Source organism: Mercurialis annua, linkage group LG4 (genome assembly GCF_937616625.2).
Source record: "Mercurialis annua linkage group LG4, ddMerAnnu1.2, whole genome shotgun sequence".
NCBI lineage: Eukaryota > Viridiplantae > Streptophyta > Magnoliopsida > Malpighiales > Euphorbiaceae > Mercurialis > Mercurialis annua.
The window spans coordinates 31468698-31490115 of NC_065573.1; the positions used below are offsets into that span (position 1 = coordinate 31468698).

The window sequence follows — 21418 nt, forward strand, 5'->3', positions numbered from 1 at the left end:
GAAAACTATCATCTCTTTCACCTTTTGTTTTATTCAAAATAGAGTAATAATTGGTTTTCTTGAAAATTGAACCAAAAGTTACTTTTCAAAGAGTTTAAGGAAATTTATACGTATCATGTGAAAAGTTGGTAAAATTAATTTTTTAATTCCTCAAGTTTTAACCTTTTTGGAATGATAGGTGGTCCTTGTCTACGAATTATAAAAATGGCAAAATTGATCTTTTAATTCCTAAAATTTTAATCCTTTTTAGACTAATAAATTGTAATGTATATTTTTATATTACCCAGATTTCAACTGTTTTATTTTATCTACTTATATAAAATTTGAATCCTTTATACTGCACTGTTTATAGTATAAAATAGGTTTCTCTTTTATATTATAACAATGATAACATATTATTTTCTATATTTCTAGGTTTAGAAGCAGTCGTCATGTGGATTCCTTATGTTGTGTATGTGTAATAGCAACTTGCCGATGCTAGTCTCTTTCCGTCGGCTTTCACGCAGCTCAATCCGTTGCTTGTTCTATCATTTTCTGGCCAAATTAACCGGTCAGGAGTAGAAGTGAGTGCTTCAGGTGGATAAGCTTCAGCGCTCTCAACCTGGTTTGGATCGTTTGACTATGGCTTCGTGTTCTTTACAATCATAAGTTATTAATAATCTATATATTCTACAGATAAAATTTAATAAGTGAATGTACTTTTAGTTATTAAAAATGTTAGGATGTTGGAGATATGAAAATTAATAAAAATACATAATGTTTTTATTTTAGGAGACGCGGATAAAGTAGATAACCGGGTAGCACCGTATGGTAGTTAGATTAATTCTCGATCGAGGTAAGTATAGATAATTATATTTATGTATATTAATTGGTTGCTAAATGTGAGTTATTTTACTATGTGACTGTCATTTATTGTGGTACATGATTATTATATGTTAGTGGTCTGAACGAGTATAAGAATGTTTGTTTGTTTTGTTTTCATGCTATATATTTGTGAAACTTGAGAAGTATGAAAATGATGGTTACATGTTTGTCAGTAATTGGTTATGTTTGATGAGGCAGTTATAAATAAATTTTGATATATAAGGAAGTTAACAGTTTGCTTACCTAGAACTGATTATATCCAATGGTTTAGAGATGCGATGATTAAATTGTGAAATGATGAGATAAAGGATATGATCAAAGTTTTGCTAGGCACTTCGGTGCCGGGATATTCTCGGAAGCATAGAATATCCTGTGCGTTTACTAAACACTGGGGTGGTGTCGGGATACTAATGTGTTGGTATCTTGTGCGATATATATAAATGTGATTGTGATGGCCGGCAAACCATTGGGTATGTTTCAGCTAGGTTAAGCAGGACCCTAATAAAAGAAATAAAATAAATTATAATTTAATTTGTCTAATTGTATATGTGGGTTGGTATAAGAGAGTTGATGGGTTTATGGTTTGATTAAATGATATTCTGTTGTTTGTTTTGTTTGTTGTTATATATATATATATATAGCTATATTCTATTGAGTAGGCAGCTCACTTCTTGCCATCAATTTGTCAGGAGATAAGCCGCAGTGACTCATCCATTTAGGTTCGTGCAATCAGTGAATTGGTTTGATTAAGTGGGTCAACAGTGTCATATGGGTTTAGATTTTATTTAAAATTTAATTTAATTTATGCGAATAAATAACTATTATTTCTGAAATTAGCATTAAGCATTCTGATTTGAATTGACAAATTGTAAATTAATGAAATTGTATTATTTCGAGGTCGTTAATAAATGACCAAACAAGGAAATTTTTTAAACTTTATTTTGAGTTATGATTTTATTATTATTTTTTATATTTTTTGAGAAGGGGGTTACAATAAATGTATTAGCTCACCATAAAAAGAAGCGGATGGCAAAAGAAAAAAAAAAAGTAAAAACAGAACAAACAACTAAATTAACTTCACATGGTCAGAGTAGAGATTTAGGGTTTATATTGGCGAACATGTACATTATATTTTGTATTGCATATTGAGCGATGTCACAAATTGCAATGAAATACAAAATTACATGTAAGTGATCCATTAATTGGCAACCATTCTCTAACGAAATGATAATCCTAGCTATTCAAGGTGTTTTATTTCTGAACTTTCGTCTCCTTTTCAATCCTATTCTAATGTTGTAAATTTGTTAATTTTACTCTATTTTATATTTTTTTTATTTCAATTGTACCTTAAAATATAAAATTGATTTTTTTTTATTTGACAAAAATTCTCTAAATTGACCCTTTTTGTATTAGATTAACTTTTTATATTAAATTCCATTTTAAAAAAAAATTATTGAACTTTTGTCAAATAAATAAAGATCATTTTTATGATTCAGGGTACAATTGAAATGAAAAAAATACAAAATCGGATAAAATTGATAATTTTTCAACGTTAGAGTAGGATTGAAAAGGGGATGAAAGGTCGGATTTTTTTAAGACATTAAGCCTTTATTTTATCCAAACATGAAAGATTGAATTGGATGATCATGTATTAATTTTTTGCAGTAGTGAGGGATGATTACGTATTAAGTTCTGAATATATTTAACTACTTGAAAATTGCATATTTGAATCAGTCTTGAAGATTGATTAAAAAAGACAAAATAAATTTATATATCAACGACTATAATTTTGACAAAAAAAAAACGACTATAATAAAATTGCAATTTGATTTGATATTTTTTCGGACATTTAACCCTTTGTATTTTTTAGTTATTTCTGTGGTTTTTTTCAAACGAATGCGGACTTATTTGTACCATTTAAAAACATCAAAAGTTTATTTGGCGATAAAAAAGTTAAAAAAAGTTATCTACAACTTGAAGGATTTTCTTATACATTCTGGTAAGAATAAATTTTATTTCTTTGAATGCACCAAATCGAAGTGGAGGAAAAATAGTTAGATGCCAATATTCTGAATAATCAGTACTGCCACACAATGAGGTAATGCTTAATAGCATCACAAATTTAGTAGTAATATCAAAATTGTGATATATATATATATATATATATATATATATATATATATATATATATATATATATATATATATATATATATATATATATATATATATATATTTATGGCTTAATCCGTTTTATGGTCCTTAAAATTTTTGTTGTTCTTTTTTGATTCTTTAACTTAGTGAAAACGCATTTTCAAGTTTCTGAATAACGAAAATGACACCGTTTAGGGTAAATATTTGCGTCTTCAAATATATAAGAGCGTCAATTTCGTTATTTAGGGACTTCAACATGTTTTTTTACTAAGTTAAAGAAACAAAAAAAGAACAAAATTTTATTTAAAAAAGGCCAAATGATTAAAAATGTCAAATCTTACATGAAAATTTCACAAAAGTCTAATTTTTTTTTATTTTATTTGTATCGTCTTGAAATGCAGGTTTTCATTTAATAATGTTCAACTACACAATTTTGCTGATGTGGCGCCTATGTGGCATATGCCACACATCAGCGCCACATAAATAAAATCGCATAGTTGGACATAATTGAAACGAAATCCTGCGCTTCAGGACAAATTGGATAAAATTAAAAAAATTAGATTTTTGTAAAATTTTCATAAAATATTTAGCTTTTTATTCATTTGACCATAAAAATATTGCACTATAGTAGTGAAAGATGATCAAGTAAACATTTATAATTCAGCCCAATGATTAATTAATCAAGATAAAAGGTATAAAAAAATTCTCGTAGTTTTCATAAAAATAGAAAATCAGTCCTTTTATTTTTTTGGGGTATAATTAAGCCTTCTTTATTTTTAGATAGAACAAATAACTCCTTTCATCCAGTATCATTAGAAACACTCGTTAATGGCTGACATGTCTCTCATAATTATATAGAAAAAAAGTTCAAAAAAATTTTAATGATTAAAATATTTACCGAAAATTTGAGGGGGTAAGTGTCCCAAAAGTAAACTAAAAGGGTTTATTTGTTCGATTTAAAATAATTAGAGTGTAATTGCTCAATTTTTAAAACACTCGTTAATGGCTGATCTGTACTCTTGAAAAAAAATCGAGGGTTTTTTTTATACCTTCTGTCATTAATCAATTAAGTAAGTTTCTGAAAAGAAACTCAAAAAAGTTTAACTACACCAGCTATCCCCTCTCTGCAATGTAGTCAAACATTGCATCCATTAGAACTCGTTCAGATTCTTTCGAAGTAAAGATTGGATTTAGATAGGAGTTGTCAAGTAAATGCTTTAGATTATACTAATCTAATTTGATTAGCTAGTTCTCACATTCTTTAAAAACAAATAAAAGGTGCAAATGGGTACCCACAAAAACAAATTAATTTACTTTAATTGCGCCTCAAGAGAGTATTATCTTCAAGAGAGGCTAAGCATATGCACTTTTTGAATAGTTGCGAAGTATTTTTTTTTTTGTTCAAGCTCTTATGGAAACCACATGACAAAAGAAAAGGAGAAAAATCTATATTTTCCACTTATTAAGATCCTTGTTTATAGGGTAAGCATAACAATATTGAAATAGAAATTATAAAGTCCATGACTCCATATGTGGGTAGCTGCCTTGCTCTTTTTTTTGGCAAAAGGTTTATTTTCACCCCTAACATTTATATTGTGTACAGATTATAAACCCTTGGTGACATATATATCTTAAATACATCCATAAAATTTTGAGATTGCTCACTTTTATTCATCTTTCATCCGGTGCTAACCCTCCGTTTAACAAGAATAACATAATTCAAAAACTCCAGGAGTATATTTAAAATGAATGTCACAATTAACGCATTTATTCTTTAGATAAACAACATATGTATATTTGCACATTTTTTAGAAAATGTTTAACTTTAAAATAAGTATAATATACTATACTACTTAGTAGTATTAAATAAGATAAATATTTAATTTTTTTTAGTTAAAATTTTAAAAGTATAATTTAAAAATCTTAAATAAATTTACACAAATAATAATTAACATTTTTACCTAAATAATTAATTATTTATAAAAATTATACTAATATACAATAATTATAAGAAAATCACTATAATATGTTACTTATTACTGAATAATATAGTTATTAATTAAATTTTAATAATTTTAACTTTTACTATTTTATGTTGTAAAAAATATTATTTGTGTCTTTTATAAGTTATTATTTTTAGTAATTTATCACTAAAGAAATATTCCCATGAGGTCTAATTTTTTATAACCCGATTATTTAACTTTAACTTAACCGTTCTAATTTAATTTCACTTTATAACTAATTTATATTATTTTGAGCTCTAAATTTGAATAAAATATTTGTTTAAATTATATTTTTAAATTAATTTTATTATAAAATTAATTATTTCAATAAATATCTGATTTTATAATTTATTTATATTTTCACAAAATTCCAACAAGATAAGTTAATTATTTAATTTTTTTATTATTATAAGATATTATTTTTAAATTATTTAGCTTTTTCAATTTTAATTTTTTATTATTACTCAAAGTATAATTCTAATAAAAAATTTATTTAAATTCATGAATTTTTATTATGATTTTTCAATTTATAATAAATTTATTTATTTACCATAAATTATTATTTCTGAAAATAGTTAATTTTTAAAATCAGTTTAATTTAATTGAATAATTAATCATAAGCTAACATTTATTTTAATTGATTAAATTAAAATTAGGATTTATATTTAAATTTAAACACTAATTTATATTTTTAAAAATTTATTGAATTAAAATTAAAATTAAACACTAATTCATGCATTTTCATAATTAACCACCAATAATATAATAAATCATCTTGAAAAGGCACATTGTACTTTTTTGTTATCATAAGCAAGCATATTTACGTAGCAATGGGTAAACTCTGATGTGCAATTTAGTTCAAACTGAATTAAAGTCTAGATTTTTTTCCTAAAATTCAGCCGAATAAAAAAATTCAATCATTTTATATTAAATCGAACTGAACTAAACTGGCCAATCCAATTGATATTTTTTATTTGATTCAGTTATTTAACTTCAATTTGTATTAAATTGAATTTTATTTATTTCTTAAATCACAGTGAATCAAAATAATAATTTCTTTTTTTTGTAATTTTAAATTAAATTTAATTAAATTTACCGGTTGGGTTTAGTTATTTATTCTCGTTCAGGATTTGCATACTTTAGGCTAACACAAGTTGAGAAATCAAAAACACATGCAAATGTACATAACTTACGTTTTAAGCATCTCAATATTGAACTCATCTGCTTAATCTCTCTCAGTTTTAAGCTATGCATATGCCTGTAATTAGCTTCTCATATTATTCCATCTCCTCCTCCTCTCTCTATCCCTACAACAATGGCTAACGAAAAACAAAAATTTCAGTCAAAACCTTTAACAAACACCTGCTTAAAACTAACCCATGTCCTCCATTTCCTTTTCTTTGTCATCGGCTTGTCGTTTGGGATGATAACTTGTTCTTACTTCAAGAATTTCCTAACCTTCCCCTTCACGAATTCACAGTTCATCAATGTCTACTCTCTGTCTTCCTTTTCTTCTTCTTCTCCACCGCCGCTTCTGCCGCCACCCCCGTCACCGGAGTCATCATTAGCTAGTAGTAATAGTAGTGCTGCTTTAATTAAACAGAAAGAATATTCAGTGATGCACGATATGAGCGACGATGAACTGCTATCAAAGGCGTGTAATGTTTCAGTTTCTGTTCAAGAAAATAATTCTGATGATCATAAGATTGTTCCGAAATTGGCTTTTATGTTCTTGACTTATGGACCGCTTCCGTTGGCGGAGCTGTGGGAGAAGTATTTTAAAGGACATGAGGGTTTTTTCTCCATATATGTGCATCCACATCCTTCATACAATGATTCATGGCCTGAAACTTCTGTCTTCTTTGGTAGAAGAATTCCAAGCCAGGTTTGCTACTTTCTTTCTTTATTTTTTCCCGCTTGAATCCGTCCAACCGGAACAAACTCTTTTACGTATGTATAAATTTCAATTCGTTTCAGATCTAATCCGGGTTTAATATTTATCATCTGAGTCCATTTTCAAAATAGATCGTCGAACCGAGTCTGCACTTTCTTGGATCGACGTAAGATACAATAAATTTAGAATATAAATTTATATATAAAAAATAAATCTAATACGAATTCAGACCGACACTGAATTTGATGAAAAAAATTAAAAATTCAATCTTGATCCAAATTAAATTTGACATGAGATCATTAAAAAAACTGTTATTGCTTATAATTTTATAATATAATGTCTAAAATAAAACAAATTAAAGTTTCATGATAAAAATAAAATAACATTAAGTTTTGCGACCTTACAAAATTAATACCCACCGATTTAGTATAGTACAATTGATACTAGAAAATTGTCTTCAAATTGCTTTAAACTTCTGAATTTGAATTCTAATGAAGTCAATTTACTGTAAAGTATATAGAGGTGAATTAATTAATTGATCTCAATACAATATTAGAATTAGAAACCCCATAAAATAAAACCAATCACAAATTAGAAATTTATTTTCTTGAAATATTAAACTAATTACTTCTTCCGTCCCAAAACAATAGTCCACTTTTCTTAATTATTTTTCGTAATCCATTTTTCTTGTAAATCACAATTTAAAGTGTTTATTTTTCATATTATCCTTATTTAAAGTGTATCATTTATTGTATTAGTCTACAGTCATAACATTTAATAAGAATATGATAGAAAAAATGAAGATAAATTTATGAAAAGTTAGAGCATTAATTATATTTCTTAAACTGTGTAAAAAAGGGAAAGTGGAGTATTGTTTTGAGACGGAGGGAGTATCTAATTGGAATTTATAAGTATATTAAGTGCTTCTCAATTTTGGTGTTGCAGGCAGTTATATGGGGAACAGGAACAATGATAGCTGCAGAGAGACGGTTATTAGCAAATGCTCTCCTTGACATCTCCAATCAAAGATTTATATTATTGTCTGAATCTTGCATTCCTTTAGTAAACTTCAAAACAACCTATGACTACCTCATGAACTCAACTCTAAGCTTTGTCCAATCATACGATGATCCGAAAAAGCGAGGCCGTGGTCGGTATAACCACACAATGTCGCCTACAATCAACGTAACAAATTGGCGAAAAGGGTCGCAATGGTTTGAAGTGCGCCGTGACCTTGCCGTTCACATTATTTCCGATCAATTATATTATAAAGTTTTTCAAGATCATTGTTTTCCACCGTGCTACATGGATGAACATTATATCGCAACATTAGTTAACATGCTTTATCCAGAAATTAATTCAAATCGAACCATTACGTGGGTCGATTGGTCGAGAGGAGGTCCCCATCCGGTGAAATTCGGAAGGAATTATATTACGGATGAGTTCTTGAATTCAATTCGATACGGATCTGAATGTGTGTATGATGGTAAAAATACCACATTGTGTTTTCTCTTTGCTAGAAAGTTTTTACCAAATGCTTTGGATCCTTTGTTAAGGATTTCACCCTTGGTTCTTGGTTATGACCCTTAACTATGCTAGTTTTTAATTTGATGTTCATGTAATGTAGATTAACTTTTAAATTTAATGTTATACAATTTTGACATTGAATTGAATTGTATTTTATTTAATATTATAATTATTGTTGTTAATTTCACTTAAGGTCTCATCACACTATTGAAGTACATTTGCAGCGGAAAGCGGAAACACTAAAAGTGCAAACAATACTAGAGAATTCTCACTACTCGAATTGATCATGTTTGTTGCCATCGTCAAAATTTACATTCTAAATTTTTTGCTGCTGCTTCGTTCTTTTTAGTATATTGATTTTTCCAACAGTGATTTTAGTATCTATCTTGTATCAATTGATTTAAGATTTTTTTGAGAAACACCTATGAAATAGCAAAATACTTTCAAAAATATGGTTTGAACACAATTATTGTAAAAATACAGTTTGACCAAATAAATACGGTTTTCATTTGCAAAAATATGGTTTATCAAAGTTCGTAATTTAAGTTTATTAACGGTTTACTTTCGATTTACTAAAAATAAATTTACTATAAATTTTTTAACTGTTTGCTATTGGTTTACTTAAAAAACAATTTATTATTGTTTATTTTTTAAATTATAAAATATTAAAATAAATTATTATCAATGTTATAAAACATGTACTAAATTAGTTTCAACTTAATTATTTTTATTTTACTATAAAAACAAATTTATTACAAAAAAGAAAATTTAATATTAGTTTACTACCGAAATTATAAAAGTTAAGGTAAACTATTATGCTTAATTTACCACAGATTTATCATAAGTTTACTTTGATATAATTAATTATTACAGATTTACTATCGGTTTACTATATATTTTAAAATATATTAAAAGCCAAACACATTCAAAAACATTCTTGAGTTCAGTTAGAACTTTTATCAAGCATCATATGCTATTACCTTGAACGTCAAACACATCGCAATTAAGAAAAAAACAATAAGCAATTAACGTAAAACAACAAATACTTATAAATTATACAACTCAAAAAATAGGAGGAAAATCAGGCACCGCTGTCTTCATCGGCGTCGTCTCGTCTCCCTCGTATTATTGCAAGAAAAACCGTAAAAAGAGAAAAAAAAGATAAAAGTTTACCTCCGGTCAACTTTCAACGTATTTCTGCAATAATCGACGCCACACCGTAAAACTTAGAATATTTATGTATTTTACGGTGCCTGCCTAATTTCCTCATTGCTTTATGATGTATTTCGGTCTTTACGTTAATAATATCTATCTCCTAATTAAAAAATGACTAAATCTTTCCTCAATCAAAAATAATGTAGTTAATTTACAGATGTGCTAGTAGTAAATTTGACGAAAAATCAGGTGAGTTTTAAAAATTCATGAAAATTTAGTTGTTTGACTTTAATTAATCGTTAATTTTACAACCCAAAACATGAATCTGAACCCGTTAGTAGTACCCGAACCCATAAATAGGAGTCCGAGATAATATCTTTATATATATTTCTGACAAATCATTTCTCTCACTGTCTCTGAGTCATCGTGCGAGTTCCGTGTGGGTAGTTCTCGCGGCACAAAACAGCAACCAACTACACTCCAATTTTCAAATAACACTGTTCTCTCTCTCTCTCTCACGCTCACATTCTTCATCGCCGGCGGCCACCCAATTCATCGGAGAATCTAATCATTGCCGTTATTATCGACGGCATCGATGGAGGAGCATAAGCAGCTGCAGTTTTTCTTAGAGGAGACGGCGCTCTACAACAACATTGTATTAGGACATCTGGTTCCATCTGATTGGTGGCATCCGCTTCCGAGGTTCTTTCAGACATGGCTGCGTAACTACATTGCCGGAACTCTACTCTACTTTATCTCTGGCTTTCTCTGGTGTTTCTACATTTATTACCTGAAGCGTAACGTTTATGTTCCTAAAGGTCTGTGCATTTTTCTGGGATTTATTTGAATTCATTGATCTATTTATTTTCAATTGGAGTGGCTGTGTTTATATATGATTTTTCTAGTTTATTGTAGTGATTCAGGAATACTTATAATTAGTCTTTTACATAATTCGCTTTTGATTTTGATTTACATCACTGATTTGATCCAGTTCTTGCTCTTAAATCTGGATCCTTTATAATGTTTAATCTCTTAATTTTTTTTATTTATATGTTTATTTATTGATGGGGTATTGGCATATTAAATCCCAACTTATAATGTTTGTTGTGATCTAATTTTTTAGTTTAAAATGTTACTTATTAAATCCCAACCTTGAGCATTTTTACATTTTGTAGCCCAAATGCATTTTCCGATAATTTTTCTCATACGTGGTATACAACCATTTGATCATACAGCTGTCTCTGGTATGCCAAGTATGAGAAAAATTGCCGGAAAAAGCATTTGAGCTACAAAATGTGAAACCACGAAAGTTTAGGATTTTATATATAACGTTTTAAATTTTAGGATTAGATCGCTACAAACTTTATTGTTGATTAATGTATTTGTTATGCTGATGTCTTGGGTGTTGCAAGTTCAATATGGGATGGTGTGATTTGCATATCATGTCAAAAGACATTTTCGGATTTGCCATTTCTCTGTTCAAGTTATTGTCTCTTTCTCATTAGTTGTCAAAGTTTTGAACTTTTCTCTTTTTAGTAAGAGTCACTAGCAAACATATTATGCTCCTGTTGCTGGCATACTTTTAAATAATGTAGGCGGTTGCTTGGTTGTCAATTTTAAATCTGCATTCGTTATTGGGACAACTAGTTGCTGAAATCACTTTTTTTTCTTTCTCTTTTAGTTATAAGTTTGTCTACTCTGTACCTGCTTTCACATTGTGCTCATCTGATCAATAATGCTTTCAAATGTAGCCATAGTATTTCTTTTCAAAAAAGTCATAATTTTAACCTATTTTTTTTTATTTGGGGTAAGTATGACTGGCATACTTGATTAAAATTTTCAACTAATGAAAGCAGTTTGAGGCGATAGTATACTAGTGAAAGCATATGGTAATGCTCGGTCACTCATAGTCAGAGTTAGGATTGGGAGAAAGCCGCACTAGGAATGACTTAGGTGGCATTTGCTTTTTGTTATACAAGTCTTTTATCTTTCTTCATGAGGGGAAATTTTGATAGGTTTATGCTAATTGTGCAAAGGAATAAGATAACAATGTTCACCTAATGACTTGATATTTCCCGTTGCAGATGCTATTCCTACAAGAAAATCCATGCTTTTACAAATTTATGTTGCTATGAAGGCTATGCCATGGTATTGTGCTCTTCCATCTATATCGGAGTACATGATTGAAAAGGGATGGACCAAGTGTTTTTCTCATATTTCTGATGTTGGTTGGCTTGCCTACATCATATATTTGATTATGTATCTTGTTATGGTAGAGTTTGGAATATACTGGATGCACCGAGAATTGCATGATATAAAACCCCTCTACAAGTATCTTCATGCTACCCATCACATCTATAACAAGCAGAACACTCTTTCTCCTTTTGCGGGTAACTTCTTGAACTTTTTAGTTTAGTTCCTAGCTTCTGTCGTGTCAGGTGAATTTATGCATTTGTGAGATTATTCATTTACTGCTTTATTATAGAAATCTATCCCTTTTCTGATCAAGGATCCTGCTGCTTATGTGGAAGTTTAGTCACAAGAACAGCATTTCCACTTAGACTAGAAAACTCTCTTATGGTGGATAAGTTGTTTGAAAGGCGTTTTACCATTATTTCTGATTGTGAGATTATAGGACTGGACGGTCTTATAAGAATTTACTTCATCCCAAGCTAAAAGTTTTACCGTGTAAGAGATTCCTGGTTGAATGCCATTAGAGCATGATATACTCTTGATAGGTGGAAAACTGAAACTTTTCTCTAATTTCTAACAGGTATTATGGGCTTAGTTTTGTCTCGTATTGCCATGGACAAGGGATATGGACTTCGCAATGTGGTCTATTGTCCTTTGACTTGAATGTTTATGTACTTTAGCTACTGATTAGGGCAGATCTATTGGAAATAAGTTTAGGGTATATATTCATTTTTGTTATCTTTTTTGAGATGAGGCTTAGCTGAGTTGAGTATTCTTTTTCGTAATCTTCCTCCAAATTTTCTTTACAGCATGTTTGGTATAACAAGAATCGGAATCCAAGTGCGAATAGAACCATAATCCAAAAAAAAAAAAAAATTTCAAATATATTCATATATAATTAAATAAAACTTAATCATTTCCGTAGGAATAATATAGATAATTATGTGTTCTTTTCACTATAATTTGAAAAATTTCATTTCATTTAACATCTTAAATTAAAAATTTAATGAAAAGATATTGTTTGAAGTTAAAAAATGGAATGGAAATACTGTTCCATTTCCATTTTCTTGGATACGAAATCTGCCCTTCCTGATTTTTAAACGCTTTATTGGTGTACTTGTTAATGTAGGGTACAAAGCTTGTGTATACATTCTGTCTACGAGGTGTTCAAGCTGAGTATTTCAAAGATTTCTTCTTCTCTAATGACAGGAGGAGCATACCTATTATACAAAGTAGAAGGATTTAATAGGGGTTTTAAGTTAACTAGCATATTTTAATTTCTTCTTTTAGCTCTATTTTTCCCCATTTGGTTGCTAGAAATAAGGGTTTAAGAAATTGAATGATTGGGTAGTTTTAGTCCTCTGTCTCGAAAGTTATGCCTGGGATGAAAGGGATCAGAATAAGAAATTGAGAAATGAAGGGAATTTGTCTTTTTTCCCCCAGTTTTGTGCAATGGGAAAGAAAACATTTGCTACTAATACGTTTTCTGATGCAAGTAGGACACTTATATGTCATTATATGTTATGTTGGATCTGGCCACATATTAATTGAAGATAATTTTGCCACCAAAGTATGACTGGACTGGGATAAAATTGAAACTTGTTAAGACAGTGAAACTATTGTTGGAGCCTTATCCGGCAACTTGCACTTTCGAGTGAATTGGTTTTTTGACGTGGTATTAGAGTTTAAAGGTCTAGAGTTCGATCGTCAATTTGGTTATTTAAAATATTGGACCACAAGGTTAGGTATGCGTGTGTGCTTGTTTGTTCACGCTTCAAGCCCAATGCGTATTTGCGTGAAGAGCTGTATTAAAATAATAAAACTATTGTCAACAACTTGAGCTTTTGATTAACCGGTTATTTCACAAAACTGAACCAATAGTGTAAAACAGAACTCTATGCTGCCTTAAAAGTTAAATTAAACATAAATTGCTTGTAGAATTTTATAGCACTGGAGTCTGGAAGGTAACAATTCAAAACAACCATGACATTTCCTCCCCAATTTAAATTTTCTTAGGTGCTCATGTTGTTGCTCTTAATTCAACAACATTTGTATGAAATAAAGGCTCTCGGACGGAGCGTATTTGATTGGACCACTTTTTTGTTGTGTGCAGCTATTACTTTATGCTTCCCTCCTTTTTCTTGATTTTGACTTGGAAAAGCTTTTTGCACAAAATCTATAGATATTTATGAATACAAATTTTTATTTTTTTTGCTTTGGTGTACTTAATATTGGATTTGGAGCTTACTTTCAAAATTTCTGTTCATTTTTGTATGAGATGGGAGATATATGATGGACTGCTTTTTTTAAACTATGACTTCTGGAAACTATTACTTAATGTTAGTCAAAACTTAAGTCATCCTGTTCAGAATAGGAACTGCGAACTTTCTGTTTTTACTGCAAGTAAACAATAGATCACGTGGTCCTTGAAATCTAATACTGAACTTGAATAGACCTCTTTTCTTCATCCTTTTCCCCTGCTCAATCATCCTACTAGGAATGAAAGATTCCTGCCGATCAAATTGTCAAAAGAAGACTTTAAGCCTTTTGAGAACCTGAAGCAGAACTATTTTGATTTTTCTCTCTCTCTAATATGGACTGAAATAAGCTGGTTAATTATATGTAGAATTAGAGTGACTAAAATGAAGAGTTCATATTGTTTCTTATGAGCCTTGGGAAAAAATGCCCTTGGCTCCTGATTCAAGTGAACAGGGGAATTATTTCTTGTGGCATCTCATATCGAATGTCAGTATGCAGTTAGAGCAAAATATGTGTGTGATAGCCAGGATTATATGTTCATCATCGTGTGATGATGAATTCAATATTTTCGGCTCTCGGATGGCATGTCAAGTGTACTTCAGATTGGGCGTTGTTATCATCCTCGAAGCAACCAAATACAAGTTCGTTTTTGTTATGCCACAATTTTTGTTACACAATTTGGTTGGCATTATTTTAATAGGCTTTGAAAGAAGATTTACAAGGTTTTGTTTAGCTTTTCTTTGAACTGAAAAGTTTTGTTTAGCTCACTGATCGAAAGTTATTGGTTTATTTTAGGTTTGGCGTTTCATCCAATTGATGGAATACTCCAAGCTGTCCCACATGTTATAGCTCTCTTCGTTGTCCCGACACATTTCAGGACACACATAGCTCTCTTGTTCCTCGAAGCCATATGGACTGCAAACATTCATGATTGCATCCATGGCAAGCTATGGCCAGTGATGGGTGCCGGTTATCACACTATCCACCATACTACATATCGCCATAATTACGGTCATTATACCATATGGATGGATTGGATGCTAGGGACCCTCCGTGATCCTGACGAAGATGCATCTGAGAAGGTGAAATGATATTAATCTTTGAATGATTTTACATAACTGCTCGTACATTGTCAGTTTTTGTTCAATAGTCTTTTTTTCTTTCTGTCGGAATGCTTGTGATATCGTGTCGTTTTGCATGTAAATTCTCTTGTTTATTTAGATTTTCTTAGTGGTCTTGACTGAGAATGTTTGGTCGAAGCCCCTTTTCCGATGTATTAAACCTAATAAATTTCTGTTGTATTAGTGTTGAATTGAAGCATTTTTTAGTTTCGTATGCATATTTCAGTTTATGGATGTTGCTAAGTAACAAACTATGCTCTGGTCTGTATGAGTTGAGCATTTCCAATATTATCTTGAGGTTTATTCAAGTTATGAAATATAAAAATTTTAATTCAACCAATATCAAAATCAGTTAAAATAGTTAGTAGAGTGATTTTTTTTCATACAAACGGATACGTCATGTCATTTGTGGAATAAATTAGTACAATATTTAATGCGTGAACATAATCATTATTATTAAAGATAAAATGCAATGCACTAAATAATTTTGAACATTTACTCAGAATAATAATAATAATATTGAACAAATAAAATGAATGCATTACTATTGTCATCAAATAAATATTTTTACTATATCTTTACCATCCGTCATGTAGACTTAATTTAAAAATATAAATAAATATTCAAAACTCATTTTTTGAGTGTCTTTATTTTACATAAATCTGATGCGCAGTTTCAATCATTAAAGTTTTTAAATTTCATAATTCATAATGTCCATTATATCTTTAAATTTGTCCACATGAAAAATAGTAAAACAAAGAAAAAATTTGAAAAGAATAACAACATAACGTCTTTTTAGGTCCATGCACTTGTTTTTTTTATTATCAGATTCCTCCACTTATATTTGTCAATATTTAATCTTTACATTTTTAATTCTAGACAATGAATCTTTATGTCTTAAAAAGTGTTAACAGTGTCAATGCAGACCGAAAACAATCCGATTGAAGGATTTAATTTCAACATATATAAAAGTGCATGAGCTACTTATAAAATTTAAGTAAAAAAAAAACTAGAGAAAAAAACTTATTCTTGTAGCATTACGAGCACGTGAAGTGCACACACTTTGTTTCCGTTATAGAGAGACCTCAAATTTATAAAATTAAAAGTGTATGGATTCAATTGTTAAAAAAGTAAAAGTACAGGGATTTAATATCAAAAGTGGATAAACGTAGGGGTCTAAAAATGTATTTTCTCAAGAATTAAAGATGAATATAGAAACTGAACTAACAGAAGGACAAACTCAAAAATCAGTTGGTGGCAAAAAAATCATCCACCATAGCTCACAATGCCTTCTACTCAGTTCTTCCAGTTTTTCTCCTACATTCCAATCACTTCTTCCTTAAACAAAAATAATGCCCAAAATCCTTCATTTCCCACCTACAAAACGACAGAATTCACACTCTCATCAGACTCAAATTCCCAATCAAATGCCCCCATTAAAATGCCAACAGCTCCATGGATGAATGGTCCTCTCCTTCTCCAACCCCATGAAGTTCTTAACCTTTCAAAATCCAGAAAAAATAACCCTTCAAAGAAAGCTCAAATTGAAAAATCTGATAAGGCTTTAACGGCTAAAGAAAGTGGGGTGAGAGGGAATAAAGCAATGAAAAATATTATCAAAACCATTGAAAAACTGCAAAAGGATGAAGCTTTAGAGAACACCCAGTTCAATTCTGAGGTTTTTGAGAAAACCCAAGTGAGAAATTCTGAGGGTTTTGAGATTGTGGACAAATTGGCTCAAATTGGAGGCAATGGGGATAGAAAAAAGCTACAACCTTGGGAAAGTGAAGAGAAAATTCCAGTGAAACTTGAGGCTTTTGAGATGGTAAAAAAGCCGAGTCAGAGTGATGGAGATGGAGAGTTTAGAAAGATGCAACCTTGGGAGAAGGAGGACAAGTTTGTGTATTGGAGAATGAAGAAGGAGAAGGTTGTTACTAAGGCTGAGTTGAGTCTTGATAAGGAGTTGCTTGAGAAATTGAGAAGTGAGGCTGCAGAAATGAGGACATGGGTGAAGGTGATGAAAGCTGGGGTGACACAGAGTGTAGTTGATCGGATAAGACTTGCTTGGAATACAAATGAGCTTGCAATGGTTAAGTTTCATCTTCCTTTGAGCAGAAATATGGATAGGGCAAGAGACATTTTGGAGGTTTGCTTTCCTTGTGCCACTGTTTTGTTTCTTAATTCTTGTGAACTGTTTTTAATATCGGTTGAGAATCAATTTTAAGACATTGAATTGGATTTCTATATAATGTTTATATATTAAGATTTCTGAGTTCTCTGAACAAAGTGCCATCAACTCCGTAGATAACACATTTTAGTAGGTTCTACTATCTGTCATGGCCGGTTGTTCCCGTAGAAGATCACTTCCTCTTTGTTCTAAATTTTTTATGCCCATGTGATTTTTCTTAATTTCTAATTGTTTTCAATTTTTAAATCAGATGAAGACTGGGGGCTTGGTTGTTTGGACTAGGAAAGATATCCATGTTATCTACAGAGGATGTAATTTGTTTTCAGAAAAAAGTTCCGGCGTAAGTACCGTGAATGAAAAAATTGGCAGCAAGGATGGAGAAGAGGAGTATCTATCGACCAGCGTCTTTATAAAAGATGCTGATAAAGAACAAATTAATGGTTCTTTGTTTGAGAGAGAAGTTGATAGGTTATTGGATGGCCTGGGACCTCGTTATGTTGACTGGTGGATGCGTAAGCCTTTGCCAGTAGATGGAGATTCACTTCCGGAAGTGGTTGCAGGTTTTACGACTCCATTTAGGTTTCAATATGGTAGATCCAAGCTGTGGGATAACGAATTGACGTACTTGAGGAAGTTGGCTCGTGCTCAACCTACTCATTTTGTCCTTGGTACTCTTATCAACTATAAACTTTAAATGTTTGTAACTTAGAAACAAAGACATGCATTCATTGTGTCCTTGGTCTATAAGTGCAAGTAATGGTAAATGCTGAAATCAATTGTGTATGTATCTGAATTTATAATTGAAAGAAAAGCAAACTAGTATTTCCCATCATGAATTAGACAATTGGATTTATAAAATTAGAGCAACTGTTACGTGGTTGAGTCATTTCTACATCACAGGATAGTCTAGGCTATATATAGTGGCTTCGACAGGTTAGAGTTTTAGTCTTTTTATTTTATGAGTTCTTAATATTTTATTTTCTTATTATAAAGGGAGGAACAGAAGACTTCAAGGATTGGCTGCTGCTATCTTAAAACTATGGCAAAAGAGTCTTATAGCTAAGATTGCTGTGAAGTGGGGAATTCCAAATTCTGACAATGAGCAAATGGCAAATGAGCTAAAGGCAAGTTCACTAACAAATTCTATGTCCAAAATTGCTTGGAGTATTATAAAATGTATATAAGCATCATATTCCTAAATTTATTCCATAGACATAGCCAATGGATATGCATAGTGTCATTGAAATGTATAAGCAACCTTTTGTTGTCTGTAGTTCAAGTCAAGACTGCCCATGAAAATCTTTCGTTCTGATATCTGTTGCTTATGTGAGTCATTGATGTAGCGACCTGGACAAGTGAACATCCGACATCCTAACTAGCATTATTACCGGGGATTTATTCTATGACTCGGTGCATGTAAAGCATACCATCTTCCACAGGATACAATTGCTACATTGCTAGCTTCAGTTCCATGCTTGTCTATTCGGTAAATTATTTATCAGCTATATATCTAACATTAATATATCACCTGCAGCATCTTACAGGAGGAGTTCTGCTACTTCGAAATAAGTACTTTATTATTCTCTTTAGAGGCAAAGACTTTCTTCCTTGCCAAATTGCAAGTTTGGTAGAGGACAGAGAAGATGAGCTTAAAAGCTGCCAGCTCAATGAAGAAGCTGCTCGGCTGAAAGCAACTGAAAGTGAAACATGTGTTTTGAATAATGAATTCATGGCAACCACTAGCAAACTTGGAACTTTAAATGAATATCAGGATATACAAGTCAAATTTAAGGAGCTTGAACAGGAAAATAGGGACTCTAAACTTCAGTTAGAAGCTAAAAGGGAAAAATTAGAGAAGGAACTCAGGATCCAAGAATACAAGCTTCTTATTGTAAGAGTCATTCTGCCATCCCTTTTAATCATGAAATTGGTATTTGTGGAAATATTTATGATGGATTTTGCAGCTTCAAAGAAAGATAGAGAAGGCAGCTCGGGAGTTGTCTAAGTTGAATGCTGCATGGGCACCAGCTGAGCAGGATGCCGACCTCGAAATGATGACAGAAGAAGAGAGAGAATGCCTAAGAAAAATAGGTTTGAAGATGCATAGCAGCTTATTGCTTGGTAAGAAAGAAGGGCTTATTTATAAAACTTTCAATCAGTTTGATTTCTAAAGTTTCCAGATATCTTCTTCTGTTATTGAAACCTGATTGTTACTGTGGTTTCTTTTGCTCCTTGATCTTTATATTTGTATTAGCTGCCTATGTTTCCTGTTTCTCCTCCCTCTCACCAAAATGAAGTTTCCCCTGTAAAGTTCAAAGTATCACAACAATTAAGGAATAGCCATAGCATTAACACTCATATTTTATAGAATTTACTCAAAAAATACAAGCATTTTTCACAAGAAACGGGAAATTGGTAGAAATTTGCAGATATAGTGCTTTTGAGTCAAAAGAAGAGAAGGATTGCCATTGGTCCGAAAGTGTAATAGTTATAGAGTTCAATTGGGTTGAGAGTTTGAGCAAGCACAAAACTAAGCAGTTCGGTCCTTTTTTTTCCCTTTTTGGTAGATAGATTATTTTTCTTCTAGTTTGTATGTTTTGTACCACTGTTTCATTTTAAAAGTTTATCCCAAGGCTTTTGTCTTTACTGTTTGCTTCAGGTAGGCGTGGGGTCTTTGATGGTGTTATAGAAGGTTTACATCAGCACTGGAAACACCGGGAAGTGGTCAAGGTCATATCTATGCAGAAAATGTTTGCACAGGTCATTCGTACTGCCAAGTTTCTTGAAGCAGAAAGTGATGGCATTTTGGTATCAGTAAACAAGCTAAAAGAAGGTCATGCAATAATTATTTATCGTGGAAAAAATTACAGACGTCCTCCAAAGCTTCTCAATAATCTTCTAACTAAAAGAGAAGCATTGCGGAGATCTCTTGAAATGCAGAGGATTGGAGTAAGCAAAGCTCTTGCATTGTTTTCTTATTTACTACTTTGCTTGTTCTGGCAGTTCAATTCGTATTAAGATGTCAAATTGGTTACGTCTATACTTTACTCTTCAATTTCATGTGCTTAATTTTCTTCTTTTGGAATGCTTGGGTTGGTGAATGGAATAATGCTATCAGTCATTGAAGTTTTTCGCATATCAGAGGCAATACGCGATCAGAGAATTAAAATTCGAATTGGTAAGCTCCTAAGCACTTTCTTCCTGCATAAATATGGCTATTATAGATGATATCTTGCATGAGCTTCTCTTAATCTCCAATCAATCATTTTGTTTCCATTTTCTGATTCATTATCTGAAGACGTCAAATCCTTTTGATTCTAAGGTAAAGAATTTGGTTCTTATGGCTGCTCTGTTAGTTCAAATTTAGTTGACGAGTTAGTGAATTCCGCAGGCACAGCTTCAGGGATCTGAGGAAAGAATTCTGAAAAAATTATAAACTACAATTGGATCCTTATGATTAACAGAGAAGTGGCGAGTGGGTCAATCTTTTTTCTTCACTTTCCTAACAATTCATGACAAGCTACTGTTTTCAGTCAAATTGTAACCTAAACCCATAGTCTTTGACTATAACCAAATCAGTTAACTCGTTTCTAGACCTTGTAGACCACATTGATATCAGTTAAGATGCTGTTACCGCACATTCTCAAGCAACCACCAATTGAAGCTGCAACGAATGACTCATCAAAGTAGTTTCTGGTGGTGCTGGTGCTAATTGTAGCAGAATTGAACCAACCGACTTCTACAGAGCTTTGGAATGGAAGAGCTATTATAATATGTATCATGAGAAGGTTGACTGCCTGAGTTATAAATAAATGCAATAAAGGGGATATTAACAAAGCTTTCTGGGAAATTTGTCTACAAATCTGCTATGCGATTATCAGACTCCTTCTAATGTCAATTTTAGGAATTTACTTTCCATCAGGGCGATTCTTTCACAAACTCAGTAAAGCTGGCTAACTGCTGACAAATGACATCCACCATTTCAAAAGGTAAAAAATGTTATCTGTGCAATTGTATTCTTATGCAGATTTCAGCAGATGTGTTATTTTCTTGGATTTCAT

General features: G+C 31.2%; 3 protein-coding genes across 4 annotated transcripts; all 3 read left to right on the forward strand.

The window, feature by feature from the left end:
- Positions 1–6178: 6178 nt before the first annotated feature.
- LOC126678211 (glycosyltransferase BC10-like) lies at positions 6179–8582 on the forward strand. Its single transcript, XM_050373115.1, has 2 exons — positions 6179–6905; positions 7860–8582. The coding sequence occupies exons 1-2, from the start codon at positions 6336–6338 to the stop codon at positions 8502–8504; spliced, it is 1215 nt and encodes a 404-aa protein (XP_050229072.1). The 5' UTR covers positions 6179–6335; the 3' UTR covers positions 8505–8582.
- Positions 8583–9999: 1417 nt separating this feature from the next.
- LOC126678884 (delta(7)-sterol-C5(6)-desaturase-like) lies at positions 10000–15368 on the forward strand. Its single transcript, XM_050373800.2, has 3 exons — positions 10000–10414; positions 11681–11986; positions 14844–15368. Exons 1-3 carry the CDS (start codon positions 10192–10194, stop codon positions 15137–15139), a joined length of 825 nt encoding a protein of 274 aa, XP_050229757.1. The 5' UTR covers positions 10000–10191; the 3' UTR covers positions 15140–15368.
- A 1020-nt stretch (positions 15369–16388) lies between these two features.
- LOC126677023 (chloroplastic group IIA intron splicing facilitator CRS1, chloroplastic) lies at positions 16389–21346 on the forward strand. 2 transcript variants are annotated; one of them, XM_050371445.1, is made up of 8 exons: positions 16389–17315; positions 17608–18025; positions 18351–18481; positions 18892–19248; positions 19322–19478; positions 20017–20306; positions 20476–20535; positions 20749–21346. In XM_050371445.1, the coding sequence occupies exons 1-8, from the start codon at positions 16455–16457 to the stop codon at positions 20791–20793; spliced, it is 2319 nt and encodes a 772-aa protein (XP_050227402.1). In that variant the 5' UTR covers positions 16389–16454; the 3' UTR covers positions 20794–21346. The 2 variants fall into 2 exon arrangements, with proteins under 2 accessions (XP_050227402.1, XP_050227404.1); XM_050371447.2 differs by lacking the exons at positions 20476–20535; positions 20749–21346 and having other exon boundaries at positions 20021–20142.
- The last annotated feature ends 72 nt before the right edge of the window (positions 21347–21418 follow it).